The sequence below is a fragment of the Eschrichtius robustus genome, chromosome 7 (genome assembly GCF_028021215.1).
Source record: "Eschrichtius robustus isolate mEscRob2 chromosome 7, mEscRob2.pri, whole genome shotgun sequence".
Classification (NCBI taxonomy): Eukaryota; Metazoa; Chordata; class Mammalia; order Artiodactyla; family Eschrichtiidae; genus Eschrichtius; species Eschrichtius robustus.
In genome coordinates, this window is record NC_090830.1 from 100,001,509 (window position 1) to 100,018,514 (window position 17,006).

Here is a 17,006-nt window from a genome sequence, read left to right on the forward strand (position 1 = left end):
CTTAAATGTACAAACAAGGACATTTTCTTCTGTAATCACACTCATGAAATTTAACAATGATAGAATACTATCATGGTTAATAGACATCCTTATTCAGACTCCCCCATAGTCTCAACAATGTCCTGTATAGCTTTCCCCCCGAATCTAGGATTCAATCAGAGGAGACATATTGAGGGTACTTGTCATACTCTTAATTTTTCTTAGTCTACTAGTTTCTCAGTCCTTTTTTTTTTTTTAATGACACTGACATTTTTAAAGAGTGCAGTCTAGTTTTTTTATATCAAGAGCATGGCCCTCCATTTGGCTTTATCTGATTGTTTCCTTATGTTTAAACTCAGGTTAAATGTTATTGGCAGGAATATACAGAAATGATGTGTCCTACCCAGTGCATCATATCAAAAAGCATCCGATATCATTCATCCTGCTGCTGGTTTGATCACTTGGCTGCCAGAGTGTCTGCCAGATTTCTCCTCTGAATACACACCTTTGCCCCTTTATTATTAACAAGCAGTTTGTGACTTTTTGAAACTATATAAATATTATGGTGCCCCACCTTTCACCCAGTGGCTTTAGCATCTGTTGATGATTCTTGCTTGAATTATTACTACAGTGGTTGCAAAATGGTGATTTTCTATTGCTAATATTTCTTTTATATCTAGCAGTTAGTTTTTTCTCCACCAGCACTAATTTTTAAAGTGTTTCTTATTAAAGTATTATAATTAATTACTGTCATAATTTCATTGTGATGCTCAAATTGTCTCACACGTGGCCAGTGGGAGCCTCTCAAGGCAGGACAGTATGGCTTCTGAATGGAACCCACTGGCCTGCAGTGTCTGGGAAGCTCTGGAACCTTCCTCAGGACGGAAGTCCTGCTGTCCATCTGCCTGTACTCTGACACAGTGGATCACGTTTCGTGTAGAGTCATACAGCGTCACCTCCGAGGCTCTTTGGATTTCTTCAGTGAATGCTTCTTCACCCTGGTGACCTCTTCACACTAGAAGGCTGCTGCCATGGAGGAAACCTCTGCCACCTTCCCGATGTTTGCCCTGGTCTAGGCATTCCTCATCTCTAAATTCGAAAAACCACACAAAAGAAGCCTCATCTGCCTCCCTCGTGTGAAGTACCAAGGACAGAGATGTGGCTGAACTTCCTGCCTCTGCCACTTAGTACCTGCAGGACAACAGGCAAGTCAAGCATCTCTGGACCAACTGCAACTTCTCCCACTCATGACTGTGAGACTTCAATGAAAAAACATTGAGAATCAGACCTGGCACGAAACAGGTAGACATAATTTAGCACCGCTCGAAGTCTACCTCCCCTCCTCTCTCCCAAACAGCTTACTTTCTGTATCACTGGAGAGATGGCTTTCTAAGAGACAGATGTGATCACATCCTATTCACTGCTTCAACCTTTCCTGGCTTCCTGTGGCCAAACTCCTTAGAAGGGTGACCAGACCCCTTAAAATCTGCCCACAACTTGCCTCTCTGGCTTCCTCTCTGTCACTCAGCCCACAGGATTCCACGCCCAGGCGTATCGAACTTTACCTGCGCCCTCAGACTTCCTTTCACACCCTTTCTGTTTTCTCCCTTTAACTCCACTTGGCAGACACCTACTCATCCTTTTCAGACTTGGCTCGGACGGCACCTCCTCAGGGCAGCCAACACTCCCAGCAAAGTTTGCCACCTTCTTCTCTGCTTCCATGGCAACTGAGCACCACGCGCCTATTACAGCGAAGACTGTAGTCAGAGAATAATCTTATGTGTTACATGTCTGTCACAGCTTCTGGAGGCCCATTTGTCTTACATCATATTTGTGTATCCTCAAAATTTACCCCACACAAGACAGGTCCTCTAGAAATGTGTGTTCAGAAGTAAGCAGTCTGCTTGTTTATGAAAAGAAGTCACATCTATAATCTCCCTGCCTCACAATCCCTGTCTCCCTGGCGACTTCCCATACATAAGAAAACCATTTAGAAAGTTTATAAAATCATGTAAAAATGCATATAAAAAATGTTAACTCTAAAGACACAGGAACAACTGCACAGAAAGCATGATCAGAACTATGTAAGAAAAATACACATAAAGAACTAATAAATATACTGAAACATGAACAGTAGATAGAACCATGAGTGTAAAAATTTTCCTCTTTTTACATTTTTATAATGTATCTATAATGAATGTAGAGTTTCTTTAAAATGGAGAAAAAATAACCTTTTTTTAAGACAGAAAGAAGTGACTTAGTACATTTTTCTTTTTTCTTTTTCTTTTTTTCTCGTTCCTGAAAAAGGAAGAGAACAGTGGAGAGAAAAATGGGAAAGTGAAGAAGAGACTTGGGATGGGGAAGGTTACTGGGAATTATAAAGCAAGACATTTTTAAAAAAATGAGAATGAGCAAAATGGAAAATTATACTGATGATAAGAAACTGGGAGGCAAGCAGAAAATTAGGTAAAATCAAGCACTGACAATTTAAAATCCACACAATTCAACAGGATGACATGAAGCTATTTTGGTAACAGAACACAAGCCATATTCTGAAATGCTGATAAGGTTAGCAGGAGCTAATCAGAATATCAAAATTTGTCAGCAAGGAGGGCAGCTTTTGAACACTCAAGCTGTTACCTAAGAAAGTAGGAAAGAACTTAAAAAGGTTATAACATCCTAAAAAGCAATGAGTCTTGCGCCTTGTAAGACTGAACACATGCCAGTAAAGAGACCCTTGAGGCTGAGGATTACTACATCACAGCTTAGCATCGAATTGAAGGAGGTGCTTTGATCTTTCTAATTCGTGCAATGCAAAAAAACTGACAGTGGCAGGAAAGAACACGGAAGTCTTTCTGTTATTATATTTGTATTTTATTGTTCCACTGAACAATTAATCTCAGATGTCCAATTAATCTCAGCCTTGTCCAACAGTGGGCTATGTTCAAGTATGCTGGATGGAAAAATAAAAAGACACGTTTTTGAAGTTCAAGAGAATCATTCCACTGAAAACACCATGTCAGATTAATGCGTTAGCCAGCTAAGTACCCAGGATGTAATGTAACTCTCTCGTTTTGAAGGTTTTCAAATCTAAGGTCACCATGGAGACCAAAAACCAGAACCAACATGAATCTCACTTTAATGCTTAGGCATGAGATTAACTCAAGTGATTATTAAAATGAGAGTTGAAAACAGCATAAGTTATTCCTTCTCTTCCAATAATATTAGTGTATCTGTGTTATCTGGGGCAGGTTTTTTTTGTTTTTTCGTTTTCTTGTGGAGTTTGCTAAAACAACAACAACAACAATTTCTTACATAAAGCTTAGAACATAGAAGAATTCTCAAATGTTTCTGCCTTTCTTATTTTTAAAAACTGAATCCTAAAAAGTTGGAACAAGATGACAAGAAGGTGTTTTCTGGTTGGGACACATGCTCCTTGGAGAAAAGCTGTGTTGAGATTAACAAGGGGTAATCAAGGTTGCACAAACTTGGCAGCCTCGTAAGCCCACCACGCACACCCACTGGGATACGGGACTAGTGCTTCCCAGAAGCTCCTGATCCAGGAACTGAATGCCTCCTTCCCTTCTCATGGCCCAGAAGCTCATCTCTGTTACCGGAGCATCTGATGACAGGCCCCCTTCTCTTCTCACCTCATCATTTCACGTGACGATTACTTCTCTAAGCCATGACATTTTGTGAAGAAAAGAGTACACTGCCATCAAGTGAATGAACACTAGGAACAATTTTCTTAATTACTACTACATACCTGTTGGAACATTTTTCTTAGAAGCCATGCGTTTTGAATACTGGTGTTAAGGGAAGAATTAAGTATACTAATTATGGGGCTCTGTATGTTGGCAGAACCAAGTTTAAGTTCACGTGCCCATGTTAAATAAAGTCGTATTCTAAAGCTCAACTCTCTTCCCTTGGAGTTTAATGATGACTGATAACCATAAGAATATCCACCAACCAACAGGCCTTAGATGGTGTCTCAAGTCAGGGGATAACCAATTCTGGAAGCATCGTACTTTAATGTCCTGTCTCTGGCCTTTTCATCCATACCAACAGCTTTAACACCACCCAGAATATGATGAATCACAAATATTTAATTTCTAGCGCTGATTTTCCCCTCAGTTTCAGACGTAGACTGCTAGTTGGCCTGGACACCACCCCTTAGATATCTCACAAGTACCTCAGACTCTATTTGTTTAATCTGAAGTCATTAACTCCGTTTTCCTCCTTACCTTATAAGTATCCCAGTGGTAAAAGCCAGTTGCCTTTGAAATCCTTCCTTTCTCTCCTCATTCCCTATATCAAATGTATTGCTAAGCTGTACTGATTCAGCCACTTAAATATTGCTCAAATCTGTCTCCACTTCTCTTATCCCTAGGGCCGGCGGCTTAGCTTAAGGTCCTTATATCACAGCATTTTCCACATTATGTAAGATGCAAGTTTGGATGAGGTGGTCTTAAAGCACTTTCCACAAAGGCAGGGACTTCTGTCTACTTTGCTCACCCCCTTGCACTCCAGTACCTCAGACACAGCAGGTGCTTAATGCACGTTAAATACATTTTCTCTGGATGAATAAGAGTCTAGGGGTTAAGGCGTGATGGCCATACCAAGCTTTCTTATTTCTGTACAGCATTTTACATCGACAGAGCCCTGTGTATTTACTGCCTTCTTTCACTCCCGCAACTCCTTAAGATGGTATGAAAAGTGCCATAAGCCCTGTCTTGCCAACAAAGGGACTGAGGCTCTGGGAAGTTAAATGCAACTGCTGCACAGCTAGCAAGTGCTGGACGACATCATCTTCACTCTGACCTCAGTGTTCTTTCTACTACTGGGTAGGTTTGTATTTTTACAGGGTAATAAGTCCCTTCTCTGTGCAATGGTTCAGAGAGAGTTTGATCAAGATTTGGTGGCAAGGATATTGAGACACTGGACTGGATGACTTTCAGTAAGGTTCCTTTCCGTTTTGACTAGCCAAGCCCTGGGTAGGGCTCTAAGGTAGGCAAAGGTGGTCTCTGGGATCTCTCTCGAGCACTATCCCTCGCTCCCTTCTGACACTGTTCCCCAGTGCAGTGTTCTGACCCTTGTCTGACCTCTCAGTTTCTTAAGCTTGATCTCCAAGAGGCAGCACTGAGCCTTCGAGACCTTTTCCAAGTCTTCCGTCTAGCTTCAGAAATCATTCTGTTTTACTTGTAAAGTATTCTTGCCAAAGAAATTAGAACAACTGAATCAAGTCTCCAGAGCCAACTTTCTATTTAGAGGAAATATGGAGGAGAGAGGAAGAAGTTAATTGACACTAGAAAGAAGCAAACAGATAAATCCAGAATGTGGGCTATTCTACAGGACAACTGCTCTGATCTCTGTAAGTTACTGATGGGGTTTAAAAAAAGGGGGTGGGGGGACTTCCCTGGCGGTCCAACGGTTCAGACTTCGAGCTCCCACTGCAGGGGGCGCAGGTTCGATCCCTGGTCGGGGAACTAAGATCCCGCATGCCGCATGCCAAAAAAAATAAAGGGGGTGTGGGGAGGAGAGAAGGAACTGCTCTAGAATGTAGAGACTTAACAGACAGAACAACTAAATGTAATATAAAGACTGTGGATCCTAATTTATACAAACCAACTGTTTTTTAAGAAAAGGCATTTTTTAAGACAATCAAGATATTCCACGAGTTGGTAATTGCCAATACCGAAGAATTACTGTTAATTGTGCTGAATGTACCAACAGCGATAAAGTTAAAGATAAAATGTCCAAAATTTTTAGATGCATATTGAGTATGTAGCAATGAAATAACATTGTCTGGGGTTTGCTTTAAAATACTTCAAAAGAAAAATAGAAGATAAGATGAAGCAAATGTAGTAAATCTTGATAACTACTGAATCTGGCATATGGTGGTTCCTTATACTGGTTTCTCTCTGGGATACAGCTGAAAAATTTCACAACAAAAAACTGTTTTTTTTGAACCCATTCTTCCAAGAGCTCTGTTCCACACAAGAATTAGATTTAGTGAGTTTTTACTAATAATTTTTGATAACATTTTACCCCCTCCTGTATACTTTACTTTAAAGATTCTAATTTCCAGAAGACTGTCACAGAAAGATGGCCCTAGTCGGGGTTTCTGGCAGCATGATAAATGAGTGACACACTTGGGTCTGGTTTTGCACACTGTCCCTGCCATTACCTCTGTCTTTACCAAGAAAACCTACAAGCTATATTTAGCTATGGGATCTTGGCTGGATGTGCTGATGACTCAAGCTGACTCTGTAAGTGCCAATACTAACCAAGCGTGGGGTTGCCGGCAACGGGGCGGAGCTGCAGAGGTCCTAAGAAGAAACAAGGCTGGAACCAGATCAGGGAGAAAGGCCACACACACAGTACGACCCCTTGATGCTGGGTCCATCTTCAACATGGGCTGGACCAGATCCCACATCTACCTAAACTGGTATGACATGTTCCTTGGTGGAGAAACTTCCCATGCACAGACTTTTTTAAGAACCGAACTACTACTGAGAACACACTTGCTTATCAAGCCAGCCTCCCAGCAGGAGTCTACATCACTGGGGCCTCAGTGACAACAAGGTATTTGGTCTAACTCAGGAGCTGTAGGCAAGTGCCTGAGAGCTTTCACAGAGGATAAAGAAGATGTGAGGCTGGCTTTCTTTGGAAGGGCTGAAGAAAGAGCAAGGAGATGCAGAGAGGCAGGATTGCTGATGGAGATGAGTAGAACCTTGGGATCATTCATTCCTTATGACGGCTTCTCCAGTTACGGAAATAGACTGTAGCAAAAACGGAAAGAGGGCAGTAACAAACTAGCTACCTCTCTGAGCACATACGTCAGTCTAGGAAGGAAGGGGACCACAGTAAGCAAGCAACCTAAAGAGATCCAGAATTTCAAATGATAAAGACACCACTTTAAAAATCCCTCTTCCAAGGGACTGGATTCTTCAGCCCTCTTCCAAGGTTGTATCAGAGAGAATGTCTCTTCTGGAAGTAACAAAAGTACAAATGGATGAAATTGAAAGGACGTTCCACTAGCACAGGTGCGATGCGAAGAAATGATTCCAAACACACAGCATTCCATTTTTTCTCCCACCCAAATCGAGGAAATGAGCTTCTTCTACTTCTTATTACATTAAAAAGCTTTAATGTAGTTAAACATTTTTAAAACGAAATCTCCTGTTAATTATTTCATAAAATTCCGATGATCTCCCCAGTTGAAATTATTCCAAGGCAAAAGTTGGGGTAAGGAGTATTACGTGAATCTGATGGAAAGGTAGAGACAATAGAAGAGGAATAAAGTTTATTTCAAAGAAAAGCTTCTGTGCTACTAGAGAAGATCAATACAGCAAAATGTCCCGCCAGGGAGGAGAGATCTTGTTTGGGTGGGTGGACGGTGCAAAGGGACAGGAATAGTGTCTCTAGCTCTGCTGTTACGGATTCCCAATGTAGGGATTAATAGAAAGAAGGAAAAAATATCATTTGAAACCGAACCTTCCATCTAAGAGAGGGAAAAAGCATATAAAAGCTTCTGGATCTGTATCAAGGGAGCGAATGATATTTTAAAAGTATGGCAGGAAACCAAAGAGCTATGCCCACACACAAAGCTTAACTGCTTCCATCACACTAACTAGACCACATATTTCTCCAGCTGCGAAGCACTGGCAGGGTTTGGGAATTTTAAGAAGGGCGGGGCCACCTAGCTGTATTGCTTAGTAACGTTCCCAGATGAAGGCAAAGGGACTTGATTCTATTCTAAGGAAATTTTCACCTTCAGCCTAAGTCAAAGGACCCCTGGGCAAGATGAGAAACAAACAAAAAGGGAAATTACAGCGAGGAATGGTTTACCTTCGGAGAGCAGTTGAAATGCATACCGGGTACTGGGAGTGTAGTTACATACATTGTAATACACCGATACAGGTACAGCGTGCCAACTATGCAGAAAAATCTTCTGCTAATAATAGACCTAGAAAAAGGGAAAAACAGGGCAGACACTCAGTCATGAAATTTCGCAGGTTCATTTACTTGAAGTTTTCAATGACCCAACAATACAAACAAACCCCAAAACTACTTGAGAGATTGAAATCAGAATTTTATAACTATAGCTAAGAGCAGATTAAGGTGAGGATTTTGAGAATGATATTGTTTTTTTCCTTTTAAATATTAACTTTAAGGCCAGAGGAGTTTAAAACACTCTATATTGCTATTAATTGGGCTTCCTGAGGCCTTAAACATGAGTTGACATTCAACTGATGTACAAGTAGGGCCTATTCTGATGGGTCAGAGCTGACTCAGTACCTGTGGTTAAACATTTAGAGAGTGTCTTTTCTGTCATAAAAAAAGATGTGCAGAAAATTACAATGACATTAAAATGAGAATTCAAAACTTTTCTGACATTTAATGAGGCAAAGACATTAAACCATTGTACTTGTACATCCCAGAAACTGATTATCTTAGCAGATCTCCAAGGTAGCACGATGCCAAGAAAAGAGCCTGTCTCAGTGATAGCATCCAACCTCTCTCTGCTAACTATGTGGCCTTATAGGCTATTGACATCTCTGAGTCTCAGTTTCCTAATCTGTAAACCAGAAATAAGAACATTAGAAATAATGTATGGAAAATCCCTGCCATCCATGCACAATGGCGGTCAACAAACGTATACATTTTGTGGATGAATCACAAAATAAGCAAGAATTAGAATTAGACATCTTTTCCATTTCAAGTTTATTGGTGGTTCTAATGAAATTATTTGATATGTATATGTGAACATGTATACTGAGTTTGATAACTTCTCCTAATAGCAATTTCCACATAGGTTTGGCTTTAACTAGATAAAGTTGTACAAACTTAAGTGTATGCTTGAACAAGAATGTTCCTTCTAATTCTACCTGTTCTATCTTGTTCTACCACAGGCCAGAATCAGAGTCCTGTGGGTCTCCTCCTCCTCAACCTAGAGGGGTTCAAATTTTTCCTTGGCCCAGGGCAACCTGACATAAATAAACACAACTGTTTTGGAAACAGTGAACAGGCTTTCCTCTGAGGATACTGAACATTCACTCTATAACTGTACAATGTGCCTCTATTTTTATGCAGGATGGACATCCCTACTGGAGGAGAATTTGTATCATTTGTATTTTTTAACAAGAGGAATGAAGTGATATGTCACTTGTGTGATTAGAAATTAATTTAAAAATAACCCACGTAACTGTATTAGTATTTCACTCATAACTACACAGTTCACGTAAGGTCCTAAGGTTGTACGGGTAGAGTCTGGGTGTTTTGCCTCTTTACCCAGATTTTAGAAACTGGGTCAAAACTGCTTACCACAGAGAATGTCTTATTTTCTCTTATTAAAGCTGTGCTTGCCACCTCCAAGGACAAGAACTTATTCAGCATAAAGCTGTCTTTTATAAAGGTATGTGTCTCTAATTTCACTTGATGAAAAGCACAGTATAATTAAACAATATAAAGAGGGACAATACTAGAGAATATTACTAGACTATAAATGTCTAACCAAAATACTTGAAATACCCACGTGAATTTTACATTGTAAGATACGATGATCATTTTTCTCAGAAAGAAAATGCCCTCTCTCACCATCCTGTTCAAACAAACAGAAATGACTTGCCATTTTACTTGAACTATACGAAAAACATCTACCACAGAAAACTGTTAAGTCTATTTAGATATGTTAATCTGTTCAGATGAAGAGAAACAAATAAAATGACTCCTATCTCTCCATTTTGGGAAAGATTACTATCTTAAAATCCCTTTGCCTGATGGTTTCATGGTGCACATAAGATACACACACGCACACACACACACACCAATAACTATTTCCATATCTCAAACTTGAGTCACATTTGAGAAGCAGTGAAAAGACTTAGGATTACCTGAGAATGAGGTATATGAAAAAATGATAACGGATAAGAAAAGACAAATTCTTTAACAAAAAATACTTTAAAAGTATCAAACGTTAAAGATTCAGTCACATTTACTCTTTGACTTGAAGTGAAAAAGTCAAATGATTTTATCAATGTGACTTCATCAATACTAACACGGTGACAAGTTGGAAGTGACTATTAATAAGAACCTTCTGATCTTTGGTATTTACTTAATCTTTTTGAAAGCAAGCTTAGAATATCTTCCATGTATAATTTTAAACAAGAATCTCCTACCATAAACTTTAAAAAGCAGGATATAAAAGTGTTTCAAAAACTTGTATCCTGTTAAGGTATTTTTCCTTAATCAAACAATTTCACACATTAGAATTCTTTCTTACTTAAGTTTAAAAGTTCAAGATGTGCTTTAAAGAAAAAAGGTTTAAAGTAGTTAAAAATGTAACAAGACAACAAAAAAGCCACAGAGGAAACATTAATGAGGTATTTCCAGAGATTAAGCAAATGCCAAGGACAATATGCACATTATAATTCTCAAAACCACAATGCTGTTCTTCTCACATGGGATACATCTCTCCTTTCACGTTGGAAAGAAGCCTGTTTCCTATCTGCTTGCACTCTGCAATGACTATCACGTCACAGACACTTGTACTTGGTCACGATTATCTATTCTTCTCTCAAGTATTTGAGTAATAGGCTCATTACTACTTTCTCTGACAGAAAAGAAAAACATACTTGTTAAATTCGATAGGGAAATAGGAATAAAAGTGTTAATATTTTATAGATAATCATTAAGACTTCCTAGAATGGTATGTTAGGTCCAGGATAACTTTATTAAACCTTTTACTATCCCTACTTAAAGAGGAAAAAGTACACAGAACCTGATTAATTACTACCAAATACAGGCTTAAAATAGCAGTACTGCTTTGCTTCTGGCATTTGATACAATGGTCTAAAATTCTAAAGAAAAAACGATGAAAGAAATGAATATACTGGAAAGTAAAATTAAAATACTGGAAAGTTCTTTTGTTTCCCGCAAGTTGTCTCCTTCTGAGCTGTAGCCAGAAGACACACAATTCTTTCAGTGCTCAGACCTGCTCTGCCAGCTCTTGAAACAAACAGGTCCTGAGACATAGCAGTGGAACTAAGCAACAATCCCAAAGTAGGAGGCGATAAACACAGGGGACAGCACATGTATCTGGACCAGGATCAGGGAGGCCCACATCTCTGGAGCAATCATGGAGGCCAGTGCACAGTTCAGGTCCCTCCAGTATATGCCACAGGGACAAGGCGTCTCCAGCTTATCTTCACAGATGCTGGCTCTACCTTTAACAAAGGCTCGCGTGATGATTTGAATCATCTCAATTAACTTCCTTGGAAATTGGCCTCCTCACCAGCAAAACGGTATCTTTCTTATGATTCAGAGAAATGCTACTGAGGAATTTCCCCAGACTGTTATTAACAGTAACTAGGGTTTTGCCAAATTTCTCCTCTACGCCGAGCTCTGTGTCATTTAATTCTTAAAATAACCTGCAATGCAAGGCTATGATCCTTATTTTACAGATGGGGAAATTGCAGTTTCAGAGAGTCTAAGGTGAAATATAAATACATTACACAAGACAAAAAGGTTCAGGAAATGGCTTCAAATTGTGTAAGAAATCCCAATTTTATTTTGAGACTACACTGTTGTGTACCAATAGATGAGCCAACATCCGATCACATTTAAGCTACATACCAAAATCCACTTAACTCAGACTTTTCACTTAGTGTTTTATGTCATATTTCGTATTGACCCAGACCTCTACAAAATAAGCACTTTTGATAGTTATTTAATGATAACCATGTTACTTATTAAAGTACTGAAAAAAATCCTTCTAGGTATCCAGAAGGAAACTGTCCATTCTTCATTATTGTTTGCACAGTCCGTGCCCAGTTAGATATGCTTACGCGCCCCCCCCCCAATGTTTGGTCAGTCATTCTGAAATGTCATGCATTTCTCAACATTCTATCTCGCCTGAACTTCCACTATGACCTTTGACCTAGTGTCCCTAATTCCTCTTGTGCCTCCCTAAAATCCTTTCTACAAAGAGCAGCCAGAATCCTCTTTTGTTTGAAACAGTTAAACAGAGTATGTCCTTTAAAACCCTCCAATAGTTGCCAAATATATTTTGAATAAGATCCAAATCCTTTGCCAAGCCCATGAGGCCCTAGATGATCTGGCCTGCCTCTCTCCAAGCTCACCTCCCACTGCTCTCCCTGTCATTCCTCAACTCCAGTCCGATGCCCTCGGTGCAACTGAACACATCACCCCAAGTCCCTCCTGCCTTAGGTAGGATCTCTGTGCCAGCCATTTCCTCTGCCTGGACTCCTGGAACACTGCCTGTCACTCAGGTCTCTGAGAGACCACCTACTCTAAAGAAGGTGCCTGGTGCTAGCTTCCATTTTACTTTCTTCATAGCCTCCCACTCCCATTCCCACATACTGTTGAAGCTAACTCCAAAGAGTTTCTTAAATCTGTTTTCCTCCCTTTAATTCCTTGCTACTAGCCCATGGATTCCCTGAAGTACGACAACTGCTCATCTCTACCTAATGAAGTTCCAACTCCCCTCATGGGCCCCCCCTCCACATGACCCCAAGCTACCTTAACCGTTTTATCTTGCAGACGTGAATTCCACTGCCCTGGGCAAAACGAGCCCCACTCATCGTTCCCTAAAACCCTAGTTTCTTGCTTTTGCCAGCAAATCTCTTTCCCTGGCCTCTCCTGTTACTCTATCCACCTACCTCAAATACCACCTCTGCATGAAGCCTCCTACATGTTCCCAACTGGGCAGAGCTACTTCATCCTCCAAAGCGCTTCAGAACTTGTTTTGTATTTTACGGTATTTTTAATAGTGAGATTGGCACCACCATTACCAACAGAGGCCCTCATCCCTTCTATGAGAGGAAGCTCTGCAAGAAAGCTGCTCCTCACTTATGTTTTAGTCCCGGTGGGACTCGTGATGGTACCGGTAATATGGGCAACACCTGCGGTTCTGTGCTTTAGCGCTTCAGTTTTCACGCCCTCTGATAGTGCTTTCCTGCTTCTTCCCACAAATGTTTGTCCTTTAAACTCTTTAGGGCTTCCCTGGTGGCGCAGTGGTCGAGAATCTGCCTGCCAACGCAGGGGACACGGGTTCGAGCCCTGGTCTGGGAGGATCCCACGTGCCGCGGAGCAACTGGGCCCGTGAGCCACAATTACTGAGCCTGCGCGTCTGGAGCCTGTGCTCCGCAACAAGAGAGGCCGCGATAGTGAGAGGCCCGCGCACCGCGATGAGGAGTGGCCCCCGCTCGCCGCAACTAGAGAAAGCCCTCGCACGGAAACGAAGACCCAACACAGCCATAAATAAAAATAAATAAATAAAATTTAAAAAAGAAAAAACTCTTTAATTTATCTGCCAGCATTAACCTCTGCTGATGCTCACCAATCCTTCACTTTGCATCGTTTCTGCACTTATATTTTAAGTGATGACACCTGCCAAGATGGCGGCATTCATCCAAGTAAGGACTGTGAGTCCTAGCATCTTCCTCCCTTGCCTCCCCTGTCTCCTCATTGCCCTGCCTGGGCTTTCTACCCAGCACAGGAGTCTCAACTGCTCCAGATGGTGAATCATGAAAACCCAGGGCTTAATTCGGTACTTTAAGAAGGAAAATCCCAAGGAAAGCCTTGTAAAACAAAAAGGAAGGAATAAATGCTGTAGAGTAAACAGAGAAGTAAAAACATATGCTCCCCTGGGAGATCCAGAACTCGCCTAATATTTCCTGGGTGTGCACACAGGAGGATGGCAGTTTATGAATCAGGAGAATGAGACGGACCCAGGTACCCAGCCCAGAAATGTGTCTGTACACGCACGGTGCCTCTTTGCCTTAAAAAAATCCAACTCAAAGAGATTTTTGCATCTTTGGTATTAATTATGTTAACCACATTCCTGTTTAGCATATACTGTTTTACAGAAGAAAAAAGTAAGATGTAAAAGAGTTTAAGTACTAGCCTGGGGCCAGAGCGTCAGTCGATGAGACAGCCACAACAAAACCCAGGTCTCCAGATTTTCAATTAGCTGCTCTTTTCACTAATGAAATTGTCAAGTTAAAAGGAAAAAAAAAAAAAAAAAAAAAAGGTAGTGGCTTAGTGGCTTATATTTTTTTCTAAGTCCCACGTAAAAGGTCTGCAATATAATGTGAGAGTTAAGTTCAGTAAATGATCCATACTAGTTGAGCGAATTTGCAAAGAACAGATCATATTATAAAACTGTCCCCACTTAAGCCATCATTTTAAAAAAAATATTATTTCCTGGGTTAAATATAGATTGTAACATAAGGTAAAGAGAAAGTGTTACGCTATAAGATATGAAAGACAACATCAATATGATCTACTTGAGTTATGAAGAATTCAAATCAAGTATCCTCTAGAAACTGCTGCATACATAAGTACCAAACCAAAGAAGTTAATTTCTTGTTAGTATTTCAGGCTATTAACAAAAATAGTATGTGTGCATATATACATAGGTGTGTGTATATATAATACATATATGTATGTGTACACATAACACAAATACATATATGTATACAGATCTTTCTTCATTCCTTCCCTTCATCAAAACTTACCTGGAATCACATTCTTAAGGCTTGTTCAGTCACAGCGGGCAGAACTCAACAATGAATGTTTGCTCTTAAGCTAAAGGATTACCCTTAAAAGTAACCTTTTCTTTTTAACAGGGGGTTGGATTCTAAAAACATAATAAGCACATACTTCACCAGCAATGGCTAACATTTACTGAATTCTAGGCACGGTAATCATCATAGTGCAATACTCAATTAATGTTAGCTGCTGCTATTATTATTTATTTATTCTCATAACAAATATATATATATGCTAGACATTATTCTGGGCACTGGGAAATACAATACAGCAGTGAACAAAATGGACAAAAAGCCTGCCCTGTGGTGCTTATATTCTAGGGGGAGGAGGCAGACAATAAACAAGATAGATGATATAGAGCATGTTAGGTAAGTGCTAAAGGGTATAATTAAGCAAGAGTGTCACTGCAGGATGGGAGGTTACAATTTGGGGCTAAGTTGATCAGGGAAGGTGTCCCTGTATATGAAGGGGTTAACCATGAGGACATCTGGGGAAGAAGATTCCAAACAGAGGCTAGTATGTGTGGGTGTTGGCAGAGGGGTCAGGGAGCAGAGTGCATGAGGACACGAGGTCTGGAGGGACCTCCTTGGTCACCATAAGGACCTCTGACCTAAAAGCTGTCTGAGGGGACTTCCCTGGTGCTGCAGTGGTTAAGAATCCACCTGCCAATGCAGGGGACACGGGTTCGTGCCCTGATCTGGGAAGATCCCACATGCCGTGGAGCAACTAAGCCTGTGAGCCACAACTACTGAGCCTGCGCTCTAGAGCCTGCGAGCCACAACTAATGAGCCCACGTGCCACAACTACTGAAGCCCATGCGCCTAGAGCCCATGCTCCGCAACGAGAAGCCACGGCAACGAGAAGCCCGCGCATCACAATGAAGAGTAGCCCCCGCTCGCCGCAACTAGAGAAAGCCTGCGTGCAGCAACAGACCCAACGCAGCCAAAAATAAATAAATAAAAATAAATTTTAAAAAAAGTAAAACTGAAACTAATTATTAAAAAAATACAAAACTGTATGAGGTGGTAGAAGAGTGACATACACCAGCTTACGGTACAGTGACGTTCTGTCTGCCGAGTTGACAAGTGACTTAAGGGAAACAAGAATGGAAACAGAGAGACCAGTAGGAAGCTCCTGCAACAACCCAGGTAAGAGATGACCTTGGTTAGACCCAGGGCAACAACAGAGGTGGCGAGAAGTGGTGGGATTAACAGACCAGATGTGGGGTGGAAGCGAATACCAACAACAAAACCGAGGCATTTGGCCTGAGAATGGGGCAGGACAGAGATGCCATTTACTAAGATGGGGATGGGGGTGGGGCAGGCTTGGGAACCAGGAGGACGCCAAGGACTCAGTTAAGTGCCTTATACACATTATCTCACTCCATCCACACAACCACGTTGAGATAAGACACTATTTTATTGTCCCCATTTTGTAGCGAGGAAACAACGCTACTACAAGTAGTTAAGTAATTTGACCAAATTCACCTCAGTTAGTAGATGGCTGTAGGGATAAGATGATCTCAAACCAGTAAGATTTACAGTATAACTGAATGCTTAACTACCATTACCGTGATACAAACAGGTTGAGGGGGACATATGTGGTGACTTCTAAATAAGAGCATGAATACTTAGACAGACATCCCTGGTGGTTTTTTAAGAGAAGAGGGAAAGAGATGATCCCTGGGCACACTGTAAAATACAAGGCGAATGTGATACTACTTAAAAATACACACATATGTAGATTACACCTATATGAGCGTACAGAAAAATATGAAAAGGAATATGAAACCAGATGTTAGCATTATTTATCTCAGGCAACGTAAGTAAATTTTTTTTCTTTTTGTTTTTCTAATTGGCCTACAGGCAAGATACATTACTTAGTTTTTCCTTTAGTGTCATAAATAAAAATTAACTCATGAAAACTAATTTATTGCACCAATGTATTATTATTATTTTTTTTTTTTGCTTTCTCTCCCTTTTATCCTAAGTCTCAGTTTAAAAAGCCTCTTATAATATTTATGTTAACTTAAAACCTAAATTGCTGGAATTACTGAATTTAGTTTCCCTACAATTCCTAGGGTTTAGGCTAGTATTTAGGTCTTGAGACCTAAACTGGTAAAAATTAGAAGAGGTGAAAGCGGGTAAGACCATCTGTGAGCTAACAAAGTGAGAATGAGAAGTGAGGTAGAGCCTGGAACCGAATCTGTTGCCTAGAGTGACTGTCCTTCCCCGCTCCAAGGCGGGGGAGCAGAGGCCTGCAAAAGCCTAGGACGTCCAGATTACACGGGAAGATAATGGGACAGGGAAAGTCCCCAGGAAGGAAAACAGGATCTTAACCCCGGGCTCTGCCGCCCAGGGTCAGAATCAAGGGGAGAAAACTTGCTAGAAACAGCAAGCAAAAGTCTAAGGTTGGGTGCTCCTGGTCAGCAGTCTTCAGTGGAAAAGCGT

General features: G+C 40.7%; 1 protein-coding gene across 14 annotated transcripts in view; it reads right to left on the reverse strand.

Moving 5' to 3' along the window:
• SGMS1 (sphingomyelin synthase 1) overlaps positions 1 to 17,006 on the reverse strand; it is a 302,362-nt gene that overhangs the window by 13,368 nt on the left and 271,988 nt on the right. For all 14 annotated transcript variants that reach the window (XM_068548131.1, XM_068548135.1, XM_068548129.1 and 11 more), the window contains one exon: positions 7,831 to 7,948. In XM_068548131.1, the coding sequence (XP_068404232.1) occupies positions 7,831 to 7,948 (118 nt within the window). The remainder of the gene's footprint in view (positions 1 to 7,830; positions 7,949 to 17,006) is intronic.